The sequence below is a fragment of the Ceratotherium simum genome, chromosome 39 (genome assembly GCF_057802395.1).
Source record: "Ceratotherium simum simum isolate JZ-2026a chromosome 39, ASM5780239v1, whole genome shotgun sequence".
Taxonomy (NCBI): Eukaryota; Metazoa; Chordata; class Mammalia; order Perissodactyla; family Rhinocerotidae; genus Ceratotherium; species Ceratotherium simum.
In genome coordinates, this window is record NC_141938.1 from 6,537,423 (window position 1) to 6,564,999 (window position 27,577).

The 27,577-nt window shown below is 49.9% G+C and overlaps 1 protein-coding gene across 3 annotated transcripts in view; it reads left to right on the forward strand.

Annotated features, from left to right (window-relative positions):
* OLFM2 (olfactomedin 2) overlaps nt 1-27,577 on the forward strand; it is a 59,132-nt gene that overhangs the window by 15,933 nt on the left and 15,622 nt on the right. The window contains exon 1 of one of the 3 annotated variants that reach the window (XM_087425493.1): nt 1,631-1,960. The exons of the other annotated variants lie outside the window; for them this stretch is intronic. Within the exon in view, the coding sequence (XP_087281619.1) occupies nt 1,946-1,960 (15 nt within the window). The 5' untranslated portion in view covers nt 1,631-1,945. Of the gene's footprint in view, nt 1-1,630; nt 1,961-27,577 lie in introns of those variants that run through there. 3 annotated transcript variants of the gene reach the window in all.

The following is a 27,577-nucleotide window of genomic DNA, read 5'->3' on the forward strand; positions in this document are numbered from 1 at the left end:
TTTCAGTGTGTGTAGGGGGTGTGTGTGTGAGTGGGGGGGGTGGGAGAAAGTTTATGTGCGTTGCCAGTGTGAGGGTCCAAGTGTGTCTTGCTGTGTGTGAGGGTGGGTCCTAGAATGAGTGTGGGTGTGTCCCTGAGTTAGTGTGTCTAGGATGTGTCTAAGTGTGTATCTGCAGTTGTGTGTCCCCGGCTATGGGTTTGCGTGTGTTACGTGATTGTGTGTGTGCATATGAGTTTGTATACGTGAGTCTGAGACGGCCTTGTAGCTGTTGCCTGCTGAAGGGGGAGAGAGATGGTGTCTCACTGAAATCAGAAGCCAAATTCCCCTCCACCACCATCTAAAGAGTGTGAGTCTGTGTAAATGTGTGCATGTATTATGTGCAGCATATGGTGTGTAAATTCGAGCGTATGGTGCGTCTGGGGAATGTGTACAGTAGTGTGTAAGCCTATCTCTGGGTTATGATTTTGTGTGTGCATTTGTGTCTGTGCAAATAAATACATATGTGTATAAGTGTTTTGTGTGCATATAAGTGTGAACATATATGTCCTTGTGAGTGTATGTGTGCAAGTGTGTATCTATGAATGTATGTGCCTGCTTTGTATTTGTGAATGGATTCCTGTGTGTACCATGTGTTTTCTGTGTGCGCGCATGTGTGTACGTGTTGCACCCACACAGACCTGGTCTCCTCTCTGGCCCATCTATATAGCTAACAGCACCTTGATCCAAGGCTTCCATGAAATCACTTGCTAAAAGCGAATGGTTCTGCCATCCCCGATCCCTGCCCTATCCCTCAGTTTCACTAAGCCTTGCCAGAACGGCTCTGTGGAGTGAGATGCCATGGGACTCAGGATAGGACTTGGGAGGGGACTGTGACATGCGGGTGCTCTAGAAAGTGTCTTGGGAGTCTGATAGACCTAGATTGGAATCCAGACTTTCCCCCAACTTGCTTTATGACTTGCTCTTGACTCTGGGCCAGTGACTTCACCACTCTGACTGCCCCTCATCTATAGAATGGAAAAAATAATTCCTACCTTGCAGAACTGTTGTGGGTAACAGAGCTCCCCCTCCATCCATCCTTCCATTTATCTCTCCATCCATCCATCTTTACCCCCATTCTTTCATCCATCCATCCTTCTACCCACTCATCCATTCATCTCTTTATCCTTCCATCCATCTATCCATCTCTCCATCTATCCATCTCTCCATCCATCCATCCATCCGTCCGTCCATCCGTCCGTCCGTCTGTCCATCCATCCACTCACCCATTTATCCACCCATCTCTTTACCCTTCCATTAGTCTCTCCTTCCACCTCTCCATCCATCTGTCTTTCCATGCATCCATCCTTCTATCCTTCCATCTCTCTATCCATGCATCTACCCATCCCTCCATACACCCACTATCCATCATCCACCTATCTCTTCATCTATCCTCTATATATCCATCCTTCTGTCCATCCATCCTTCCATCCATTTCATTTATTCAACAAAACTATTGAGTGCCTCCTCTGTGTCAAGCATGAATATGTTTGAAAGCTCCAGATCAGTGCCTGACATAGTGGATGCTCAGTTAGTGATAGGACTCTGAGTTAAACATATCTGGGTTTGAATTTTGGCCCCACCATACCAGTGGTATGACCTTGGGGAAGTTATTTAATCTCTCTAAGGTCCAATATCCTCATTAGTCAAGGAGAGTTCAGAGTCCGCATTAGACCATAGGATCCATAAGGACATCAGTGTTTTGTTCACTACTGAACCCTAAGGCCTGATGCACAGTAGGCCTACAATAAATATTTGTCAAGTGGCTAAATTAACAACTTCATAAGGATTCACCAATTTCACCTTCAGGTGGATGGAGAGGTAGATGAAGAAACGGCTGGAGAGATGGATGGAAGGATAATCAACATCTTCATAAGAATTCACGAATTCCACCTTCAAATGGAAACAAATGTCTGGGTGCATAGTAGGTGTTCAGTAAAGAGTTCTTTGTTTTCCATTGCAGCCAAGCACATAGTAGGCATAATAAATATTTGTCAAGTGTCTACCTCAATAATCCACCTTCCTATGGATTGGGGAGAACAAATGGAATTGACTAGGCACATAGTAGGTGCTTAGTAAGGAGGAGTTGTAAGAAGGTGTAGAACCCCAACATGGGTAAGCTGAGGGGTTCAGGAACCCAGGTAGAGAGAATTCCCAGTCATGAGGCAGAAGGTTGGATACTGGTGTTTGACTTAATAAAGGACCTCAATGTTGAGGTGGGGGTGAGCCCAGACCCTCTGGCCATTCTTGTCTCTGGCTTCCGCTCCCCTCTCGGATACGGAGAGGCAGCTTAGCATTCTAAGGGATTCTAAAAGATGGTGTTACAGACCATCTCTGGAAAGGAGGGGGGAGGAAGCTGCCTCCCACTACTACCTTTGGCCAACTCCCAGCCATAAACCATCCCTGTGGGATGGGAGCCTTCGGCGGAATGGCTCCTCACCTGGGGGTCATAAATAAGAACCAGACTAAGAGCTGTCAGCCCCACTGCCAGCGACTGCTGTCATTATAGAGCCTGAAGTGAGTTACCTGCATCTTATATGCTGTGCTCTTGCGTATCTCCTCATTCTTATGGGCTGGAGGGAAGGAAGGGGGGATGGAGGAGGGGTATTCTGTTTCCGGAGGACCCTTTTCCTCCTGGGGGGAATGGGGAGGGTCTGAGCAGCTATCAACAAAAGGCTCTTTGAAGACTTCCCTGTGAAGAACCAAAGTTCAGAATCCATGTCTTTTCTTGACAGTTTTCTGGGGGAAAAGGCTCCAGATACTCTGTATCAGTCAAGAGAGGCTGAGTTACACTGTGGAAACAAGCAGCCTCACATCTTGGTGGTTTCACACAGCACAGGTTTATTTCTCGCTTGCACTGTGTATCCATTGTTGGCCGGAGAGCTCTGTCCATGGTAGCCACTCAGGGACCTGGGATGATGGAGGCTCTGTGGTGACATGATCACTGAGGTGGGAAAAAGAGGGCACAGCAGACCCCCCACCGGCTCCTAAAGCTTTGCCCTGGAGGTGACACACGTTACATTTGCTCACATTTCATTGGTCAGTGCAAGCCACATGACATGCCTAACCTTAAATAAGATGAGCAGTGTGGTCCTGCCGTTGACCTGAACAGAGAAGAGAGGCCAAATATTTGTGGACAACCCTAAACACCACCCCACTCTGCTGATCCCTCCTCCTCTTATCCTAAGTGACAAGAATTCGCTCAGAGAGTGTCTCCATTCATTCATTCACTCATTTATTCAACCAGTATTTATTCAGCACTTACTATGTGCCAGGCACTATTCTAGGTGCCAGGGATAGAAGAGTGAACAAAACAGACAGATATCCTTGTCCTCATGGAACTGACATTCTAGGGCAGGGATGGGGAGAAAGAAATAAGTATGTAGGTAAATCTGTAATATTCCAGGTGGTGATACAGGTGCTATAAAGAAGCATAAAGCATAATAAGGGGGATGGAGAGTGATGGAGGGACTATTTTAGATTGAGTGGCCTCTCTGATGAGGTGACATCTGAGCAGAGATCTTAAGGAAGTGAAAGAAGGCTCATCTAGAGGAAGAGAGTTACAGGTAGAGGGAACAGCAAGTGCAAAGGCCCTGAGGTGGGAATATGCCTGAAATGTTGGAGAAACAGTGAGGAAACCAGTGTGGCTGAAGCAGATCAAGTGAGAGGGGAAAGAGAGGAGATGAGGGGAGGGAGGCGGTGGGAGCCGCATCATGTTGGGGGAGAGGGGGTTGTAGGAATTTTAGATTTAACTTGCAACTCATCATGCATTCCCCGTCCTTCTTTCATACTTTGCTTCTCTCCATTGCATTTTTAACCCTCTAATATACGCTATGTGACTTATTTTGTTGTCTGATTCCCTCACCATCACGTCAGCTCCACAAGGGCAGGGATTTTTAAACAGTCAATTTTTGTTGCTTCTTGTAGCCCCAGTGCCTAGCACACAGTGGGTGTTCAATAAATACTTGTGAAGTGAATAAATGGGATGCTGGGGAGGGTTCTGAGCAGAGGAGGGACGGGACTTGACCCAGCTGTTCACAGTTGCCCTCTGGCCCCTGTGGGGAGAGCAGAGTGTGGGAGGTGAGGGTGGGAGCTGGGAGACCAGCGAGGAGGCCACTGCCCTGGTCCAGGTGAGTGATGATGGGGGCTGGACCAGGGTAGGGGCCACGGAGGTGGAGAAAAGGAGCCATATTGTGGGTTTGACCCACATCTGCTCCCAATTGTGGGCTTCCAGCTTCTGCTCAAAGTGCGAGGAAATATTTAATGAGCACCTACTTTGTACTGGGAAGGGTCCTAGACTATGGAATATAAAGATGAATAATGCCCCTGGCTTCCATCAGATCTCAGTCTCATCAGCAATACTTGTAACATAACATGGGAGGTGGTGATAGGGATATTTCTGGAGTGTTATGGGGGCACTGAAACCAGCTGGGGTACGATGGAGGTTGCCTGGAGGTGGTGATCCCCAAAGTGGTGTGTCTTAAAATCGAGAAGGAATTGGCTGGGTGAAGACAGCAAGGGCGTTCCAGACAGAAGGAACAGCCTGGACAAAGGCTCAGAGTCAGGAGCATGCTGGTAAGCACAAAGAGGCTGAAAGCAGCTCAGAGTTGCTGGAGACTTATGTACCAGGTTGGGAGGAGTGTGGAAACAGCCTGAGTGGTCAGAAGGGTCCATGTCACAAAGGCATTTGGCCTGAGGTGCCTGTACTTCATTCTGAGTGTCAAAGGATGAGAGACGTGGAGCGGTTTGGATCAGGAAGAGCATATGTGGCTGCCTGTTGCATTTTTCAAGAGACTCAATTGTTAGAAAATCCTTCTAGATTGTGAGTGTGAAATTTGCCTCCTATTAACTTTTGCCCACCTCGCTTGCACCACATCTAACCTCTTTACCCTGACCCGACTCATTGAGCCTCAGTTTCTTCATCTGTAAAATGGGGATCATAGTAGAAAGTACCCTGATAGCGTTGTGCTTAACAGTGTGCCTTACACATGGAAGGTGCTATAAAGGTGAGCTATTGTATTATTATCGTTATTATCATTACAAGACTCTACCTGCCTGACTGTCGGATCTTGGACCACTCTTCCATCCCTCTCCACTCTTCTTGTTCCCGCCCCTGGAATTTTGCACTTCCTGTCCCCTCCTCTGGAAACACCCTTTGCCCAGCCCTTCCTCTAGTCAGCTCCTTCTCACTGCTCAGGTCCCAGCTCCAATGTCGCCTCCTCCTAGAAACCTCCCCTGACCACCCCAGCGAAAATGTCCCCACAGTATTATTTGAACCTGTTCTATTTTCTGTCCAGTACTCATAATTATATGAAATTATCTGGGTAATTATTTGTTTACCACTGCTAGAATGGAATTGCCATGCAAGCAAAAACGTTGTCCCTCTTGCTTATTACTGGGGTCTTCTCATTTGGGGCAACAGATATTTCCTGAATGGTTTCAGTTCTGCCCCTTCTTCCTCTTAATGACACCTGTGAGCCTTGACAAGCATTTCTGTGACCTCCACGTCTGCTCCCATGGCTCAGAAGCATCTGTTTCCTAAAGCTTTTTTTGTGTGTCTTTGTTTCTCAACCTTTCTCTCTTTGAATGAATTTCCAACAAATGTGCACATTGCCAACTTCACATACAGGTGTGGAGTGGTCTTGCCACCAAAGAGTAGAGCAGAGTCATCCTCAACTACCAATCATTGAGCCTCTCTATGTGCCAGCCTTATGGTGGGGGCTGGGGGCACAGCATGAACAAGAGACTCTGTCTCTTCCCTCACGAAGCTTCGTAGGGAAACAATGAACATAAAATGATGCACATCGCTGTGTAATTGCGGTTTGGTAAAAGGGCCATGAAGGAGAAGATGTGGAGCCGTGAAGGTATGCAGTTGGGAGGAGGTGGCCAGGGAAGGCTTCCCTTGAGGAAGGGACATTTGCCTGGAGACATGAAGGTTGAGTGAGAGTTGGGCAAAGACAGAACTGGGAAGGTGAAGGGAGAGAAGCCAAGAGAACAGGGTGCGTGATGGTGTTGGGGTGGGATGACAGGTGGTGTTTGAGGATCTGGTGAGGTGGGCAGGGGTCTTAACCCATCACGGGTTGCTGACCACTGCCCTAGACCCAGTCCACCGCAAGTTTGACACCAACGTGTAGAAATGGCTCGAGGTGCTGCCTTCGCCCATCCAGTCAGCACCATGGACAGCCATCAAGGGAGGTTGGTCTGGGCCTTGGGGCTGCTGGAAGGAAGCTCTGGTTTCAGCCTCTTAGTGTCTTTCATGCCCCCAGCATCCTTCTTACCTCTGGCCCTGGGCGGCCGACGCCTCTTTGTGAAGCTTTGGGGAGCAGCTGCGAAACTGGGCAAGGAAGAAAAGCAGCCGTCTGGGAGAGGTCCAGGCGCTTTGAAAGAGTTTGATGTGGGGGTTGGATGTGTTTGTGTGTGGGAGTGAAGAGGCTGCCACTGGGAGACTTAGGAGGCCAGGCTGGTTCCCAGTCCTTGTCCCTCTCTGTCCTAGCCTTTGTGCTTCTCTATTTTCAAACTCTTGTCTTTTGAGTTTCACTCTCTGTCTGTCTCTTTCCCTTTCTCTCTCTCATATCTTTGTTTCATTAACTGTCTTTATCCCTCTCTCTCTGTCTTAGCTGTGTATCCACAACACATAGTGGACATTCAAGAAATGTTTGTTGAGTGAATATTGGTGATTGTCTCTTTGTTTGCCTTTGTCTTGATATGCGCCTCTCTCTCTGTCATACTCTGTCTTCTCTTTCTCTCTCTGTCTCTGAGTCTGTTTCATCCTGTCTGTCTGTCTGTGTGTCTCTGTCTCTGGAATCCTGTTTCCATATCACCATAGTTGCTGTGTCACAGTCCATGAACCTGACAAGGGGTGGGGGAGAGACTAGAATTCTCAGACCTGCGAGGGCTCTTGAGACAAGATAGAGCCAGAACCTATGCTGGGTGTTGGTCAGGATTCAGTGAGTGGGACAGGATGAGCCAGACCGGCACAAGTCCCCAGAGGCCCTAGAGGGGGCCCAGGGTGTGTGGCCTCCTGGAGATGCTGGGGATGGGGACCAAGCTTTGATGGGAGCTTGGAGGGGGGGTGCTGGGTGCTCAAGCTCCGGGTGACCCCCTGCCCTCCTTCTCCCCATCCCCACTCCGCCCTGCTGCCCAGGAGGGCGTCCCTCTAGGACCCAGCCACTCGGCCCCAGTGCTGGCTCCAGGATGGAACAGCTGTCTGGGCTGCAGCTGCAGAAGCTCATTTTGAACAAGGGAGATGATTGCAGGAGTGATTGGGGGGAGGGAGAGAGAAGGGGAGGGTAGCAAGGGCCAAAAGGAATCAGGCTCGATTGTTGCTGCTGCCGCAACGGGTGGTTTGCCCAGGAGATGGGGAGACTGGGCGAGGCAGGAAAAGGCAGAGGGAAGTCTCTCTGCCCAGCCGTGGGTCCATCTGTCCCCACTTCTGGTCCTCCCTGCCGTGAAGTTTCTCCACCTGTCTGTGGCTGGCTCTCCCTCTTGCTGTGTTTCAGAGCCTGCATCTCTGACGCTGCCTGTGTTGCTCGGTCTCCCTCTAGCCTATTGGCCCGTCTCCCGCCCTGTATTTCAGTTTCTCCATCTCTCTCTGCCTTTATCTGTCTGTCTCTCCTCCTGCCACTCCGCCTGGATCTCTGCGTGTCTCTGAGCCTCCCCGCCAGTCTCTCGGTGCCGCCGTCATTATCAGAAGCATAGCTCTTTGCAATGCCCTTTCCTTTCTTGTCATTTCTGCGATACTCAGGGGCTGGAGACAAATAGAGACAGCAAATTCCCAGGAAACGATGGGATTGTGTCCTTCAATAAAGGGATATTTACAAAGATATCTCAATTAGGACTAATTAATGAAGCGAGCCACTTCCCCTGCCCTCTCCCCCACCCTGTAGTCCCGCAGCCTCCTGGGAGAGAACCAGCCAATGAGGGGATGGCAGAGTCTGGTGCTCAGACGGTGTCTCAATGTTTAATTTATAACAGCCTCTTCCCCGCTGCCCCATCAATCCATCCAGAAGGGCAAAGTGGCCACAGGCGTGTAGACTCGGGCAGATGCTGGGGACCTGCGGCCACCCAGAGCATGCTGGGGTGTGTGCGTGTGTGTTGGAGCCTGCCCCGCGTGTCAGGGCATGTCGTAGCATGTTTGAACACGTTGGGCACGTCTTCATGGAAGGCATTCCCCTTCGTGTAAGGAGAATCTGATGGCCAGTGGGCATGTCTGAGCTCATGTTGGAGCAGGTCGGAACATGTCTCTCATGTGGGGAATGTCGAAGCGTAGCACACCTGAGTGTGTCAGGGACCGTCTCTCCTCAAGGGCATAATGAGATCTGTCTTGCAGGCCCCTTGGCAGAGATAATGAAGGCATGACAATATCTACAGCTTCCAGGAGGAATTGGTCAGGCTCCCTTGACAGCTGCACACTCTGAGTTTCCCCAGCCCCTTCAGTGCTGCTGGATGAGGAGGGTTGAGTTCCAAATCTTGATTTACTGTTTGCTCCTCTGTCCTCTGTAGCTTCCCTCCCCCAGTGCCTAGTTTCAGAGTCCCCAGTTTCTCCATTGCTATAGGTCCTGTAGAATTACTTCTCAACCTCACCTCTGCCTGCCCCTTCCCACCCCACACAGTCAGGTGATGCAGCCCTCAGTGTAGTGCCCATCAGAGTGATGCAGCCTTCAATATAATGACAAGTCTGGTGATGCAGCTTTCAGTGTAGTGCCCATCAAAGTGATGCAGCCTTCAGTAAAATGACAAGTCAGGTGATGCAGCCCTCGGTGTAGTGCCCATCAGAGTGATGCAGCCTTCAGTAAAATGACAAGTCAGGTGATGCAGCCCTCGGTGTAGTGCCCATCAGAGTGATGCAGCCTTCAGTAAAATGACAAGTCAGGTGATGCAGCCCTCGTTGTAGTGCCCATCAGAGTGATGCAGCCTTCAGTAAAATGACAAGTCTGGTAATGCAGCCCTCAGTGTAATGTCCATCAGAGTGATGTAGCCTTCAATATAATGACAAGTCTGGTGATGCAGCCCTCAGTATAGTGCCTCTCAGAGTGATGCAGCCTTCAGTAAAATGAAAAGTCTGGTGATGCAGCCCTCAGTGTAGTGCCCATCAGAGTGATGAAGCCTTCGGTATAATGGCAAATCTGGCAATGCAGCCCTCAGTGTGATGCCAGGGTAGTGTTTGGGCCATAAACATACCTCGAAATGTGACTTCAGTTCTGCAGACAGGCACTGGCTGGGACATTTGGTGCAGAGAGAAGAAAGGGGAATTTGCTCATCCTGGTGAGTGCCTTCTTTGGCTCTTCCAGGATGCCAGGATTCCCCAACCCTTCTGGCCGAGGCTGGCTCCATTAGCCCTTGTAAGTGCCATCTGACCTCAGCAGGACACCAGGCTTATTAGTAAAGCATAAATTCTGCAGGAATATTTCAGGACTGACTGCAATGCTAATGAGTTAGCCAGGGAGACGTAAGAGGGCAGCTGACAGAATGTACACAGATGTTGGTTCCTCTCGAAGAGTGTAGGAATGTTCGTGGATACAGGCAGGTGGACACAAGTGGACGTGGAGCATTATACATGGAAGGGCATGGATGTTCTTGAAGGGACTCAGATGTGTAACGTGTTTGTGGCTTCTGGGTAGACATACACATGTGTATGTGGCTGTCCAGAATAGCACACAGAGGGCCATGGGTATTTATGGGGAGGCATTCAGCTGTGTGATGGGCACACTGTGGCAGAGTTGTTTGTGGGTGTAGGCAATGTGCATTTTACATACATGGCTATAGAGCGACACAGGGACATGGACACTCATGGAGAGAGGCAAATGGACACAAATATACCCAGTGTACATACAAAGAGTCGTTGCACAGATTGACTTGTGGGCTCACAAATTGTACACAGAGTATATGGGAATAGAATGCTTGTGGGCGTGTCTGGACCAAGGGAATGTTCATGGCTGTCGGCAACAGTGCAAGATGCACGTAGACTAACACTTGTCCACTGATGCACATCAGCATCTGCCTGGATTTGCATGAATTGCACCCGTGTACATGGCTAGTCACAGATGTGTCCAGGTGTTCTGTATGTGTCCAGAATGTAGATGCTCACGGATGCCTGTGGATAAACATGGATGTCCACAGACAGTCACAGAACCCTTGTGTACCCCAATACCCACATGCCACTATTTTGGCATGTAAATGACTGAATCCCCCCAAATTCCCTGGACTCCTGGTGAAGTGAGATCTCAAAGGTGACAAGAGTGGCCTTGGAACTGCCCCCAGGCCCTTTTTGGAGGACCGTGGAAGGGAAGGCTGGAGGCACTTGGGTGCCCGGGTGACCTGGCAACACCATCCAGTAATCCAGAGCCCTGAGCCCCACCTCGATCTCCAGGCGGTCTTAGCTGAGATTCTCCTGTTTGATGCCCCTGCCCATCAGAGCTAATTGTGGCAGCCAATGCTGAGAAATGGCTTAGAGCGGTGCCTGGCACAAGAGCCCAGTACATGTTAGAAACCGCCATTACTATTGAGTGGAATCATTATTACCATTATGAATATTCTCCTTGAAATGTAGAGAGATCCTGGTCCTTTGTGTCTACTTTTCCAGCCTTTTCTCTCATCCCCCTGCCTGTCCTGGCATCCACCCTCGTGTCCCTCCAGCTTTCCGGCTTCATCTATTTCTCTCCTTCTTTCGCTCGAGACAGTCATTCCTTTAAGGCTATGGTTTCATCTCTCACTGGTGGGTGCCTCCCTGACATCTCTCTTCATTCTCATTTGCCCCCAAGCATCACAGTTCCAGTCTGTCTGCCTGGGCGGGGGGTATCAGAGAGTCCATTTGAAACAGAAAACCCCCTAAAACGAAAGAGGAGCTTTGGATAAAGAATGCAGGGAATCTCACAAAACCCAATAGCTGGGGCTCCAGGGACTCAAAAGCCATCATTCATTCACTCATTTATCAATTCAGTTAGCAAATATTTATTATGCACCTACTATGTACCGGGTAGACAAGATAGACAAGGCGCTTGCTCTGATGGAGCCCACATTTTAGTGGGAAGAGACCAGTAACAACAAACAAACCAGAAATTATCATCCAGTGATAGCGTCGAGCAGAGAGTTAAGCCAGGGTGATGGACGCTGGTGGCGGTGGGGGGCTACTTTGAATTCAGGAGCAAATCCCCACTTTCCTGTCCCCCGCTCCACTCTGAGGGTCCTTCGTTTCTGCACCCCTGCCCGTGGCTCTGGGTTTCTGCAGACTTCAAACTCCCATGCCTCTTCAGCTCCACAACCCCACATCTTTTAATTGCCTCACCCTCCATGTTCCATCTCCCTGGACTGGAGAATTTGTCTCTTTGAACTTGTATCAGGAATCCACTTACCCAGTTTGCTGAGACTGCACACCTTGGGCATGTGGGAACACACGGTTATGGGTGTCTCCCACTCAGTAGGGATTTATGGGCAGGGATATTCTCTTGGGAGAGGCACTGTGAGGGGAGGTAATGATAGACATTGTCACTCATTCATTCATTCATTCATTCACTCAGCAAACTCTGATTGAGTGCCTACAGTCTCAGGCACTGTGTCAGGTGCTGAGACACAGCTGTGACTATGATGGGTCTACCACAGTCTCGTGACATGTATATTATATTGGAGAGACAATAAACCTGTAAGCAAATAAATAAACACTTTAGTTTTGGATAGATGAGTGCTGTAAAGAAAATAACAAGGAGATGTAAAAGAAAGTCACTGAGGAGCCCCATTCTGTCAGGACATTGGGGTGGCCTCTCTGGGGAGGTGGCTTTTTTCCCAACTTTATTGAGGTATAATTGATATATCACATTGGGTAAGTTTAAGGTATACAATGAAATGGTTTGATATATGTATATATTGGGAAATGATGACCACATTAGGGTTAGTTAACACCTCCATCACCTCACATAGTTACGTTTTTGTGTACGTGTGGTGAGAACATTTAGGATCTACTCTCTTAGCAACTTTCAAGTATTGTTAACCATAGTCACCACGCTGTACATTAGATCCCCAGAACTTATTCATCTCATAATTGGAAGTTTGGGGAGGTGGCATTTGAGCAGAGACCTCAGAGATGAGAAGGAGTCGGCCATGGAAAGAACAGAAGAACATTCTGGAAGAGGGAACTACAAGTGCAAATGCCCCTGACATGGGAATGAGCTTGGTGCCTCCTGGAGAGAGAGGGCTGGGGTGGCTTGAGAGGAGGAGGGGGTGAGGTTGTACAGGTTGGCAGGGGACTGCATGCGCAGCCTCGCAGGCCAAGGTGAGTTGCTGGGTTTTATTCTAAATACAACGAGAAGCCGCAGGGCAAGTTGCAGTCGGGGGGAGCCCCACGATCTGCTTCGCCTTGTTTAAAGATCCCTCTGACTTCTGTGTTGGGGAGTGGATTCCAGGGAGAGAGGGTGGAAGCCAGGAGACCAGGCAGGAGCTGACTACAATAGTCCAAGCAAAAGCCAGGGGCTCCTGGGCCGGGATAGAAGCATCCAGAATGGTGAGCAGTGGGCAGATTTGGCACATGTCTTAGTAGTAGAGCCATCAGGACTTGCTGATGGACCAGATGTGAGAGGTGAGAAAAAAAAAAGGAACAGAGAAACAGAGTGGTAGTTGGAGAGAGGTATGAAGCCGAGGGAGAATTTCTAAAAGATGGAAGGACCAGAGCAGACCAGATGTGAGCTGGGTCACCCTGCCTCTTTATAGCCAGGAAGAGATAATGGCCCGAACCCCCTTCTACACTCTGTGGAAGGCCAGTGTCTCCCCGAGATTTCCCCCCTCCCTGGGGGGCTTATATTCTCTCTGTCATCCCTGCTTCTGACTTCCTGCTTCTGCTGAATTATTATTCTCCACTTGGCGTCTTGTGCCCTTTGGTCTCTGCTCTGACCTTTCCGTGGACTGAGATCTCAGTCCTTGAGATGATGGAGAAACTCAAATGCCAGAGCAAGTCACTCAAACTTGATCCTGAAAGCAGTGGGGCCGTTTACCCATCCATGTATTTATTCAGCAAGTACTTCTGAGGACCTACTTTGTGCCCATCACAGGATGGTGAGCCAGGCAGACATGGGTGCATGGAGCTTCCTTCAAAACTGGGAAGACAGATCATGATCAAATATTCACAAATAAATATAAATGGCAGCTATGATAACAGCTTTGAAGTAAGGTCCTTGGTGTTGCCGGAGTTTCTAATAAGGGGATTTGATTTGATTTGGAAGGTCAGAGGAAGCAAGAGCTGAGATCTGAAGCAGAGAGCAAAGGGTGATCCGGGTAGAGGGAACTGCTTCTGCAAAGGACCTGGGGTGAGGGAAAGTGTGGGTAGTATGACAGACTAAAGAAGGCCTTGGAGGGGAAGGGTAGTGTGAGGTGAAAGCAGAGAGGTGAAGAAAGAGTAGACCCACAGGGACGTGTGGCAGTGTTAAGGAATTTTATTTGTATCCTAAGAATTAAAGGAATCTACCAATGGGGTTTGGTTGGAAGGATGATGTGATCAGATTTACATTGTGAAGGTTCCCTGAGGCTCACGTGTGTAAAGCAGGCTGGTAAGAGAAAGGGTAGATTGAGGTGGACCAAATAGACTTTCTGAATTGTGAGGGTGGCTTGGACCGTTGAGTGGTGACAGAGGTGGAGAACCATGCATGAATTCTAAAAGTACCTAAGAGTTAAAGTGAACCAGACTTGGGGAGGGAGTGGAAATGGGGATGAAGATAATGCCTGGGTATCTGAACCACTGACCTGGATGGATGGAGATGGTGACATAGGGAGTATTGAATGAGAACTAGGTTTTAGAGAGAAGATCTTGCATTTCATTTTGAACATGTTGGGACTGAGATGCTTTTGAAACATCCAAGGGTGAGGAGTCAAGGAGTCAGATGCATATGGATTTAGAGTTCTGAGGACATATGCATGCAGGTGGTGGTGGGAGATTTGGCAAGAATAAGAACCCTTAGAGCAAGATCAAGGTAGAGAGAGAACCCAAGGCTGAGTCAACCCGGAGGCGATTTTGCACTCAGGGGACATTCAGCAATGTCAGGAGGCGTTTTGTTGTCACAGCTGGGAGGGGCTACTAATGGCGTCTAGTGGGTATAAGCCAGGAATGCTGCTGAACCTCCTCCAGTGCACAGACTTATTATCCAGCCAAAGTATCAATAGTGCTGAGGTTGAGAAACTCTGGTCTAGAAGAACGTTTAATGGCCAGGTGGAGGAAGATGAGTCTGAAAAGGAGATGTGTTGAGGTAGGAAGGAACCATGCAGTCATGTGTCATGGCAGCCAAGGGATGGAAATGTGTCAAGAAAGAGAGGAGTCAACAGAGTCGAATCCTGCTGAAGTCAAGAAAGATGGCGGACTGAAAAGCATCCATTGGATTTCGAAACATGGAGGCCATTGGTGGACTTTGCAGGAGGTGTGTTGGTGGTACGATGGGGTCAGAAACTAGATAGGCTGGGTGGAGGAGCGAGTTCAGGAAGTGAGGAAATGGAGGCGGTTAGTGTAGGCAGCTATGAAAAGGAGGAGAGAAGTAGCAGACAGATGGAGGGAAGAGTCAAGTAAGTTGTTTTGTTTTTTAATAGGAGAGACTCGAGTTTATTTAAAAACCAATGAGAAAGCTCCACTTGAGAGAGAGAGGTTGCGTATGCAAGATAAAAACAGAGTATTGATTGCATAAGATTCCCAAGAAGGCAGAAGAGGACCAAAGTAAGAGTAGCAGCATGAACCTTAAGATGAAGGGCAGCTCTTTCACTGTAACAGGAGGGGGGGACCAGGATGGGACATAAGTTCATAAATTATGACAGGGGAGAAGAAGAATTCCATTTTATGGCTCTTATTTTCTCTGGGGGGTTCAGGGAAGGTTGGAGGAGAGTGGAGAATGTTTCAAGTCTTCCTGTTTAGCTCGAAACGCCTGGTGACAGTGTGCTGGCCTTCCCCATGATACATACCCATGAAGAAAGCCCTCTTCAAAGCCCCCTCCTGAACTCCTGGCCTAAGGTTTGGCATCTGAGCCTAGAGAGAGCTTGAATGGGGGAATGTCCAACTCCAGTATTTATGAGGTAAGACTCATGATAGGTTCTCATAAAGTCCCCAACTCTTGAAGATTAATGCCATTTGTAATAGCCCGTCAAGAGAGCCTTATGATAATCCTTGAAAAAAAAACCCATAAAATCCACTTTAATGAGTTTTAGATAATGGCACTGGAAAAATGAAATCCCCCTACCCTCGTTAATCCTGGGACACGCCAATCATTTGCAGTGGACATTCATCCAGAGGCCTGAGCGCTTGAAGGCAAGTGCTCCATGCATGGGGAGATGCTCAGGAAGAGGAAACTTCAGCTATGCATTTCTCACCCAATTGTGAAAGTTGACCTAGGGCAAGGGGGATTCAGATACAGATAGACCTGGGGGAAACTGGGTTCTGAGATAGACCCAGCTCAGCTCAGACCCCAAGACTGGGGATTAATTCCAGTCCTGGGACAGAACAGGGATAAACCCCTGAGGTCTTAAGATACTTGAGATGGTTGACTCAGATAGACTAGAGTCAAGCCCAAGCCCTGGATAGACAAATGCTGAACTTGGGTCTAGGGATAGACTGAAGATAAACCTGGTTCTAGGAGACCAGGAATGAATCCAAGTCCTTGGTGAATCAGGGCTACAGTACGAGTTTGAGATAGATAAGGCCAAACCCAGGTTCTGAGATAGACCAGAGTGGAACCTGAGTCTTGAGATGGACCAGTGCTGCACCCACATCCTGAGATAGACCAGAGCAGAGCTCATGAGAGTAGAAACAAAAAAGGGCTTATCTTGGGGAGTTGGAGGAGAGCAGGTTTGCCCTGTGGGGATCTCTCTACTTGCTGAGCCACTTCACTCAAACCCTTGAGTACCTCTGTGATTTAATGTCTATTGCAAATGATGTGGCACATCCCAGGACTAATGAGGGGAAGTCCAATGCCAGGACCCAAGTTTGAGCCAGCTCAGGCCCATGAGCCTGGAAACATGCTCAGCAGAGCTGACAGCTGGAGAATGCCCGGGGTGGCCTTCCCTCCCTCCATGTTGACCATGACTGCTCTGATGCAGACTGGAGTGACACCTACACTCCACACAGGCTCATCACACACAGCACCCAAACTTGTGCCTCAAACACACAGCAACACACTTTGCATAGACGTGCATGTTGACACGCAGCCACACACAAATCTTCGGACACACATGCATGGACCACATCACAGTCTCACAAATGCACTGCCAGCCAGCCAGGGCGGTGCATGCAGACATAGCCTCCCACGCTGTGACACTTTCACATTTACAACAGTGGCACGACTCTAGGGGACATGGTATTCTCTGAACAGTGCCCCCTGGAGTTGTGCGTGCAGTGCCTTTTCACATTCACATTTTCTTACATACACAGTCTTGCACACTCTTAGTTCCTGTGTTATACATTCATATGTGTAGTTTCATACACTCGGTGATGCTCACACACTTAGGCCTATAAATGGCTACACACTCATGTGTGTTCTTGGCACATGGACACAGATGGGCCACACATCCATCTCATACACTCACAGGCTCTGTGCTAGTCAGCATAGGCAAGGCTGAACTGCGTAACACACAGTCCCCAAGTCTCAGTGGATTAGCACAACCAAATGACCTATTGCTCATGCCATATGCCGGTTGGCAGGGGTCTCTGCCTAGTGTGGTCACTCGGGGACCCCAGCTGATGGAGGCTTCTCATCAACATGCACTTCCGCAATCGCTGAGGCAAGAACATGGCGAATCACGCACTGGCTCTTAAAGCTGTCACCTGGAAGTCACTTCCACTCACATGGCATTGGCTAAAGGAAGTTACAGGGCCACGCTGGGGAAGTCCAGTCCTATTGTGTGCCCAAGAGAGAACTGGAAAATTTATGAACAGTTCTATTGAGTGCCAGTCTCTTACGCGCTCAAAGACTTATACACTCACGTATGCAGGTCCACACACGCACACTTCATTTCCTCCCATGCGGACCAGTCTTTATGACGGGTACCTCTACATGGGGCGAAGCTGGAAGCCACCATGCCCTGCCCATGGTTTGCCTCCTGAACTCTTTTGCCTCGTGGCACATCTGAGGGGTCTCCTCTTCCCTCCTGAGCTGGGGGTCCAAAAGTAACGAGTTTCTAAGCCAGAGCTAGAGTCGGAGCTGAGGAAACAGTGCAGACACCTTCCCTGCCCCTGGAGTGGGCAGTATTTTTCCACAGACTGGGGAGGAATAACGAGAGGCATTGGGAGATCTCTGTATTGGCCGAGAACCTTCCCCATCTTGCCAGCTGCAGCTTGGAAGGGGAGCCTGGAGGGGAGAAGGCAAATCCACAGAGACCCCCGGCCTCCCCACCCCCACGTCCTCCCAACGCCACTTGGGACCCTTTCTTTCCCCTCACACGGTCCACCCCACTCCTCCTTCCGACTACTTAAATATTCCAAGGCAGGAAACTCATGAATATTTATAGGGGCCTGGCAGTGAGAGAGAGAAAAAAAAAAACAACATTTGGAATTTATGAACCAGGATCCAACTATAAATAACAGGCCTGTGGCTGATGGGGCTCTTCCCTCACCCACCACATTCCAACTTGAGCTCCAGCCCCAGAGCTGCCCCTCCACACACACGCGCACACACATACACACGCACACACACACAAGCATGCATGCACACAGCTTGGCTGTGGATGCACAAATTCTCATCCTCCGGTGCACTGGCACACATGCCTACACAGCTGAGGACACAGACCTGTGTTCGCACCTGCCTGGGGTCTGGCCCGCTGCCTCCCTGCCACACACACACGTTGACATGCAGAATCTGCCTGCACATGTCCGGGCAGCCTCCTGTGTCCACATTCAGGCAGATACAGCCGCTCAGGCTCAGAGTGGCTGAGCTCTGAGCGCACACAACACATAGGTGCACAAAATCACACACACCAGAGAGATGCCTGCAGCCCCAGCTCATGGGACCCCTCCCTGCACCACGACCCCGCTCTGGGCCTCGGTTTCCTCATCTGCCTAAGGGCGACACTGAGAGTCCTTACCTCATAGCGTTGTTGTGTGGATTTTTAAAAATAACAAATGGATACCAAATGCCAGTGACGTGCAAGGTACTATTCTAGGTGCTGGCGACACAGCAGTAAATAAAAACAGGTAAGAAATCCCTGCCTGACATTCTGGAGAAGAAAGATAACATGCAAAACTAATGCCTCAATGATGTAGTGTGTTGGAAGCTGATAAAGTAGGGAAGGGGTGGGTAGCGCTGCGTCGCTTGTGGTTCTGGCTATGGAGGGGGTCAGGGAAGCCCTCTTGAAACAATGACATTTAAGTAAAGGTTTGAAGGAGGTGGAAGGACATTCCAGGCAGAGGGAATAGCCAGTACAAAGACTTGATAGAGAAGAAGCATGCTGGGGTGTCGTAGGAATGGCCAACAGGCCTGTGGGCTGGGAGGCGGGGCATGGAGGAGGTGAGGGCAGGGAAGGGACAGGGCAGATCATGCCGGGCCTTGTGGGCCACGATGAGGACTTTGATTATTACCCCAAGAGAGGTGGGAGCCATGGAAGGTTCGGAGCAGAGGAGGGAGGGGACCTGACTCAGGTGCTCTGAGGTGCCCTCTGGCTGCTGTGGGGGGCACAGACTATGGGGGCTGAGGTGGGAGCCAGGGCACCAGGGTGGAGGTGACGGTACTGGGGAGATGGCCATGGAGAGGGAGAGAAGTGAATATATTCCGATTGCAAAGCTATAAGAGAAAGAGACAAATGAATGCATTTAAAGGATTTAAAGGATTCACTCTTTAATTCCGGAAATCTTTATTGAGCACCTACTGTGTGCCGGACACTCTTCTGGTTTGAGGACACAGCCATGAACAAAGCAATAAACATCCCTGCCCTTGGGCAGCTGACAGCCTCATGGGGGAGACAGAAAAGAAACAAGATAAATTTTAATGCAGGGTCAAGGGGCAGTGCGTATTATGCAGAGAAATGCAGCAGAGGGAGCTTTGGAGAGTGATGGGGGCTGCACGTGACGATCTGGTGGACCGGGCAGAATTTGGGATACATTTTGAAACGAGAACTTCTCTCAGGATTGGCTGACGGAAACAATACGTAGGTGGAAATGACAGAACTGGGCGCCTGGGTGTGAATAGGAGCTTTGAAGGAACACCCACATAAATACCCTCTTACGTTGAATGTTCATTGTTTCTACCCATCTTAGGTTGGGTTTCCCAGAAGCAGAGCCTGAGACAAGGATTTGGAGCTCATGGTTAGTTGTGAGTTGGGGGTAAGAAAGAAGGACCCGGGAGGAGGGTGGGTTGACCAAGGATGAGGTCTCAGGTGAATTCCAGGCTTGCCTTGATCCACATGGGTGGGGGGCCCTTTGGAATGTAAATTGTACTGCACTGCGAATTGCACTGTGGGCTTTTGGACCCCTGCCTCAATCAATTGTTGGCTCCTCCTGGGGGTGGGGGACCCCTCCCAGGCATCTCCATGGTTTGCTGGCTCCCAAAAGCCAAGGGCAGGTCTCCAGAAGGGCACAGGTGCTAGCTGTGAGCCTCCGCTCTCGGCAGCTGCGGGGTGGGTACACCCAGTCAGTGAGGAGATCTGGGCAGAGCCCCAAGAGCATCTCCTATACCCCCAGGCCCCAACAAAAAGGGTCACAGGAGCACCGGGCATTTATGCCAATCACAGCATGGATGTCTAATACCAGAACCTGTTCTCAGCTCTCTCGGGATGAAAATCAGGCCAGCTTGGCACCAGGGCTCCCCTGACACAGCTGAGATCCTTTCCGGATTCATTAACGGCCGGAGACTCAGCCCTCTGCTTCCCAGGCTTGTCTGGGAATTGCAGAATGGAGCCTCGAGGAAGAGATCCTGCCCCGGAGCAGGTCAGAATAGCTCATTTAATTCTCTCATGGCCTTGTAGGATGGCACTGATATCATCCCTGTTTTGCAGATGTAGAAACGGAGGCCCAGAGAAGTTAAAGCACTTGCTCAAAGTCACACAGCTAGAAAGTGAAGGAGCCAGGATTTGAACTCAAGTCCTTAGGCTCTGGGGTCCGTGTGCTTCAGAGCTACAGTCAACTGCCTTAGACCCCACAACCCCTTCAAAACCCAGAGCCCCTCTCTCCACGCTGGGAGAGGAGGGGAAGAAGGGACGTGAGCCTGAGAGAACAGAACAGAGGGCGTGTGGAGAGTAGGAGAGAAACAGGTCACATGGAGGACTCAGAGTGTGTAGGAGGCATTCATTCATTCATTCATTCACGCCCTGATGATGTCTGCCTACTCTGTCCAGCATGTGCTGGTGTTGGGGCCACAGTGGGCAAGAAGAAAGACTCAGCCCCGCCCCTTCGGAGCTCACAACCTAACAGGACATGCAGACATTCACCCAGGCAAGGAAAAGAATAAAATGTAAGAACTTTGCGAGAGGGAAGGGGTAGGGAACTGTGGAGACGCACAAGAGGGGACCCTGACCTGTCTGTAGGAATGAGGAAGGCTCCCCGGAGGTGGTGATGTTTACTCTGAGCCCTGAAGGATGCAGAGAGTTGGGAGAGTCCTGGGGTAGCTGGCAGGAGGGTGGCTGAGTAGAAACACGGCTGTCTGTACAGTCCCAAAGACCTGAGATCATAATTCCAGCTCTGTCACTTAATATGCAGAGCAAGTAGCATTGCCTCGAAGTTTGAAAAAAAATTGTACAGATATTTATTAAGCACCTACTATGTGCCAAGTGCTGTTCTAGGCATCAGGAACAAGACATGAAGTGCTTGTACTTGTACATTTCCCTCCTAGTGGGAAGGAGCCACACCAGCCAACAAATATGTGGAGTATGGTTTCTGCCATAACAAATGCCAGGAAGGGAGAAGGGGACTGAGAAGGGCTTCTTTGAGGAGGTAATCAGGAATGGCTTCCCTGAGGAGGTGACTTTTAAACTTAGCTCTTAACTATGAACCAGAAGAATCTAGCATTATCACCCTCCCTTCAAAAGCCTATTGTGGGGGATGAAATGGGACAGTTGATCTGAGCAAATGCTCCCTAAATGTGTGGCTCGGTGGTTAAGACAGCTTTAGAGAGAGGCTGCAGGGGCCCTGAGTCCCATGTACTGGTCATTTACCTGGTGTCCCTCAGATCAATTGCTTGCCTTTCTCTTGTTCTCTGTGTCGCTGGGCAATCGACCCCTGAAAACTACATTTCCCAGGTTCCCTTGCTCACTGGCTTCCTGTTAGGTTCAGCCAATGGGAGGCTGTGCTGGGAGTTTGAAGCGGGGAGGAAGAAAGAAGCCAGGGGGTTTCTCCCTTTGCTGCAAGCAGTGGCCTCTTCTCCCCGGGTTCAGCTCCCATCTGCCGTCTGCTCAGGCAGCCATGACGCCTGCTTGGTGGCCCCGGCTCCTGGGCTCCGGTAACACCCCTCCTGCCTTTCTCTGCAAATCCTGCAGCTTCTTTTAGTTGCTATTCTTTTGGTCCTTTCACCTCCCCTACTTCCCTCTTTCAGCCCTTGTGGCTCCTCCACACCACACTCCCCATATCAGATTCCCTCCATGCAACCATTGTGCATGGCCTCTGTTCCCTTAACAGACTGATGGCACGTCAGGCGCCACCACTTGACTTTTCCTCCCCAACCTTCAGTTTGTAACCCCGGCGACATCACATAGCTGTTGAGAGATGAACGGAGACAATACCCTCCCTAGCTGCCCTTACATGGCTCTTACTACATATGGTTTGAAGCTCTGTGCACGTGGGCACTCATTTACCTCCACAACAATACTAAGAGGTGGGTGCTACTGTTAGCTTTGTTTTACAGATGGGGAAACTGAGGTACAGTGAGGTTCAAGTCACTTGCCCAAGGTCACACAGCTGGGAGGTGGCACCAGGAGGCACTGCCTGGCACATGGGCAGCATTTGGCAAGTTGGTGATAATGATAATCGTTACATGTGGAACTGGTCTCTGGTGAGAGCCCAGGCTGGAGGTGATGCTGAAATTCCTCCTCAGATGGATGTAGGTGCCGGCGACCACAATGCACGCTGATTAAAGGCCCTTATGGAGCCCACCACCTGGTGGAACAATCCTCAGATTCTTGCTGGCTTCTGTCCAGACCTAGAGGAGAGGGGCAAAGGGCTTCTCTCGGGCGGTTTTGACTTGGAGAAGCTGCCTGACTCTTAGCCAGGATCAATTTCCCTTCCATTCTCGCTAACAGAAGGGCTCTGGTGACCCAGGTGGCCGTCACTGCCCCTCCCCTCCGAGCGGAGGAGGTGCCTCACGGCCAGAGCTGTTTTCTGCCTTTGAGATTCATTTCTTTGAAAGCTCTGGAAAACTCCAAAGGATGAGCTGAGTCAGCCCTCAGTGTGCTCGCCTGGAGCTTGCTGGTGGATTTCTCTGCCTCTCTGTCTTGCTCTGTCTAGTCCACCCCCCATGAGCTCCCTGACCAGATCCTTCCCTGGCTCACACATGGTTATGGGCTGAACTGTGTCCCCCCAAAAATCACATTTTGAAGTCCTCACCCCCAGGACCTCAGTATGTGGCTGTATTTGGAGATAAAGTCTTTAAAGAGGTATTTAAGTTAAAAGAGGTCATTAGAGGGGCTGGCCCAGTGGCGTAGTGGTTAAGTTCACATGCGGCCTCAGTGACCTGGGGTTCACAGGTTCAGATCCTAGGTGCGGACTTACCCACTGCTTGTTAAGCCATGCTGTGGTGGCGCCCCACATACAAAACAGAGGCAGATTGGCAACAGATGTTAGCTCAGGGCCAATCTTCCTCACCAAAAAAAAAGGTCATTAGGCTGGGCCCTGATCCAATATGACTGGTGTCCATATAAGAAGAGGAGTTCAGGGCACAGACACACACACACAGGGACGACCATGTGAGGACACAGGGAGAAGACGGCTGTCCACAAGCCAAGGAGAGAGGCCTCAGGAGAAACCAACCCTGCAGGCACCTTGATCTTGGACTTCCAGCTTCCAAAACTGTGAGAAAATAAATTTCTGTTGTTTAAGCCACTGGTCTGTGGTACATTGTTATGGCAGCCCCAGCAAAGTAATAGACACACCCTTCTTGGCTTCCCACCCCTTCAGAGTGAACTTGAGTCCGTCATTTAAGACCCTTTGTGGGGCTGGCCCTGTGGCGTAGTGGTTAAGTGTGCGCGCTCTGCTGCTGGTGGCCCGGGTTCAGATCCCGGGCGCGCATCAACGCACCACTTGTCAGGCCATGCTGTGGCGGCGTCCCATATAAAGTGGAGGAAGCTGGGCACAGATGTTAGCCCAGGGCCAGTCTTCCTCAGCAAAAAAAGAGGAGGACTGGCATGGATGTTAGCTCAGGGCTGATCTTCCTCACACACACACACACACACACAAAATAAGATCCTTTGTGACGAGGCACCTGACCATCTCAACATGACTGTGTCCGGCAGGGAACATGGTTCTCTCAAAAGAGATGAATGAAGAGAATTCAACAAAATGACGCTTTTCAGAGGGGTGGGCCTGTTCTCTGTTGAAGACCACTGAGGTCAGCAACTGAGAGGAGCAGTTGCCTCCCCCAGGCCTCAGAGAAGGAGCCATAGCTATAGGAGGGTGTGTGAGTTTACTGAGGCTGCCATAACAAAGTAACACAGACTGGGTGGGGGGCTTAAACAACAGAAATTTATTTTCTCACAGTTCTGGAGGCTGGAAGTCCAAGATCAAGGTGTTGGCAGGATTGGTTCCTTTTTTTTTTTTTTTTTTTTTGCTGAGGAAGATTCACCCTGAGCTAACATCTGTGCCAATCTTCCTTTACTTTGTATATGGGTCACTGCCACAGCATGGCTGACGAGTGGTATAGGTCCACACCCGGGATCCGAACCTGTGAACCCAGGCTGCCAAAGTGGAGTGCCCTGAACTTAACCACTACGCCATGGGGCTGGCCCCAGGGTTGGTTCCTTCTGAGATCTCTCTCCTTGGCTGGTGGGCAGCTGTCATCTCCCTGTGTCTTCACATGGTCTTCCCTCTATGTGTGGCTGTGTCCTGATCTCTTTATTAGGGCACCAATCATATTGGATTAGGGCCCACCCAAATGACCTCATTTAATCACCTCCTTAAAGACCCTATTTCCAAATACAGTTACATTCTGAGGTCCTGGCGGGGAGGACTTCCGCATACGATTTGGTGGGGACACCACTTAGCCCATTACAGGGGAGGCACCCAGAGGAGCCACCAGCTATAGGAAAAGAATGGCCACAGTGGGACCATTGCTTGGTGAGAAGGGAACGAGAGGCGTGAATATATCCCAGACTCTCTCTCCTCTGCTCCCCAGTCTCCTGTGATGGCTCTCATTGGCCAGACTCCACTGGAAGCTGGAAGGCAGGGGATTCTGAGAGGTGCGGGCGGCAGGGTTGGCCTCCTGGAGTGCAGAGCGGATGGAGAAGTGGAGAGAGAGGATCTGGAGGGGCAGAGAGAATATTCTGGTTCACCTTCCAGCTCCCCACTTTGAGCTTCAACTCCTGATTGCACGATTTTCAGGGGCGCCGTGCCTCTTCCGTCTAGAGTGGGACCCTCATGAGGGTGGGGATCTTTGGCTGTCTCGTGTGCTGCTGTGTCTCCAGTGCCTAGAGCGGAACCTGGCACATAGTAGGTACTCAGTAAATATCTGTGGGATGCATGGATGCTCTCTCCCCTCCAGGCCTTTGCCCAGGCCCCATGCTGTTCCTTTTGCCTGGAACCTTCTCCTCCTCACCCTGATGGCTCCTCCTCATCCATCCAGTCTGTTTAGCTATTGCTTCTTCCAGAAGGCTGTTCCTGCACCCTCAAAACCAGGTTCCATAGCCAGTCTCTGCTCTTATGGTGGCCCATGCTGCCCCCATCACGACACTTGTCACACCATTGTATAATCACTTCCTCACTTGTATTTCAAATATATTAGCTCACCTAACCCTCAAAACACCAACATGGTCATCACCCCGTGCCCTTTGAGAGACGAGGAGACTGAGGCGCAGAGAGAGTGAATAGCGTGCCCCAGGTAATGCAGAGCCAAGGTTTAAATGCAGACAGTCTGGTCCCCAGATCCTGGGCTGCTTTTTGTGTTTGCTGTCAGCACCTACTTGCTTATTTTTATTCCACAGTCAATTTTATTGCTCTCACTTGTATATTACATTGCCTGTGTTAAGCCATTTGAATATATTAGCAGTGACATCAGTACTATTCTTAGCCGCGTACTACAACTGGGGAAATGGAGGCCCAGGGTGGTTAAGTCACCTGCCCAAGGTCACACAGCAGACCTGGGATTTGAACTCAGGTGACCTGGCTGCATAGTCGGTGCCCCTCAACGACTGTGTTGCATTGCCTCGCCTTGGCTGGGGGAATTGAATGCCTTTGAGACTCATTTCTTTGAAACCCTGGAATGTGTGTCCAAGATGGAGCCAAATGATAAAAGATTTGGACCCCAGATTAACTCGCCACCCCCAGGGGCACACACGGAGCCCACAGAAGTGGGTTTTCAGGCAGTGCTGGCCCCTGGCTGTCTCTGTGAGTTATTAGCTGGCAGGTGCATCACCTCTGGCCACACTGCCCATCCTTCGAGGCCTCCCTCCCTCCAGCCTCCACCTGGGAGCCTTGCAGCAAACACTTCCATCTTGTGCAGGGGCGTCTGTGGCTATCGGCGTGAAATGCCTCAGCCAGCCACGGAAGATAAATTTCCCCCATGACGACCTTTTCCACGCGCCGACGGATTGATTTCAGAAATCTATCCCCAGCCAATATGCCCAGCCCCAGCCCCCAGCGCGGGCGCTGATGGCTTCAAATTTATGCCCAGGCCAGAAATTGAATTCCTGTAAGTCGAGGGAAGTGTTGGAAAAGCTCACCCGGGCTCATTTTTACTTCTGACAAACTTCAGGCGAGAGATTAAACCTGGGCCAGTGTCTTCCAGCAGTGGGGATGGTGGTGGCGGGGAAATGACCTCGCTGTGGGCATTTTTCTTACATCCTCTGCCTTCGCCTTGGCGTCCCAGGGCTGAGAGATCAAAAGCAGCCAGACCCACAGGCCTGCGTGGTTAAAGGGAATTCCCGTTTCTGACCAGCTAATGTTAAAAAAGGGGCATGCTCTGTGTACCCAAAGACAAGCCTCTTGGTCCCTGTGGCAAATATTGAGCCATTCATAGCGATGGAAAATAAAGCCTCTAATTCCTCTCCATCACCAGCCAGGCCCCTGCACCAGCTCAGTCTCAGCAATTTTGTGAGGTTCTAATTAAGCTTCCTTGGGTTGTGGCAGACAGGACATCAAAGTGTGGATAATTTCAGAGCCTCTCACCCTCACTCCACCCCCTGCCCAAAGGCCGGGGAGGGAGAAGCAGAGATATCCAGGGATAGCGCTGGGAAGGAAGAAACCCCGTCTTGCTAGAAAGATCTCTCTTGCTCGCCTTGAAAAATGAGATGTCTGATGCAAATGTAGCTGCTTCACTTTGGTACAAAAGCCCCTAAATATTAAAGAAGTGAATCCTTGATGTCTACAAAGGAAGGATCAAAACGAACCTTTCTGAAAAGAAAAGAGCTTTTATTTCGCTGTGAACTTTTCTAGATCTAGCCTCTGGCAGGGGTGTCTCCAGAACACAGAGTCCGGGAGGATAAAGAAAGAAATGACTGCCATTCATGTGTTCATTCATTCAGGAAGTGTCTGTGAAGCGGCTACCAAGTACCAGGCTCTGGGCTGTGAGCCGGGGAACGGCAAGGAGAAATTAGGACCCGGTTCCTGCCCATATGAACCAGTGGGGCATTCTGCAAAATCCCTGACTACTAGTCCTCAAAACTGTCAAGGTCATGAAAAACAAACACAGACTGAGAAACTCTTAACAGACCAGACGAGATTAAGGAGATGTGACGAGTAAATGCAGTGTGGGGTCCTGGATCAGAAAAAGCACGTGAGTGGAAAAATTGGGGAAATCCGAGTAAAATCGGAGCTTAGTAATAATGATGCACCAGTGTTGGCTTCTTAGTTGTGGCAAAGGTACCATGGATATATAAGGTGTTAACAACAGGGGAAATTGGGTGGGAGGCTTATGGGAGCTCTCTGCTAATAATCTAGTAATAATTAATAATCTAAAATTATCCCAAAATAAAGAAATCAACAGGGGAGATAGAACAATTCTAGAACAGTGCTGGTTCTGTGAGTTGATATAAAAGCCCCCACTGTCTGGGCATGCACTATGTGAGTGACTCTCAACTAACTCATCATCCTGATAACGACCTTGTGAAGCCCGGCCATTATGATCCCAACTTTTAGATGAGGAAGCAGAGAGGTTAAGAAAAGCACGGAGGGGTTAAGCTACTTGCCCAAGGTCACACAGGAAGGAGAAGATTAGAATTTGGACCCAAGCAAACTGAGCTGTTAAAATCTACAACTACCTGTTCAAGCGCAGGTGTTTATTGAGAAGCTACTATACCTCTCAGGGGCTGAATAGAGAAACAGAGCTCTTCTGGGCCTTTCAGGGATTTTAATTTAGGGAATTGGTGACAAAGATGATGGAAGAGATGAGAAACAAAAACAGAGGATGGAGATGAAACTCAGAGATTAGCAACGGCAGAGAGCCTCTATCTCCCCAGG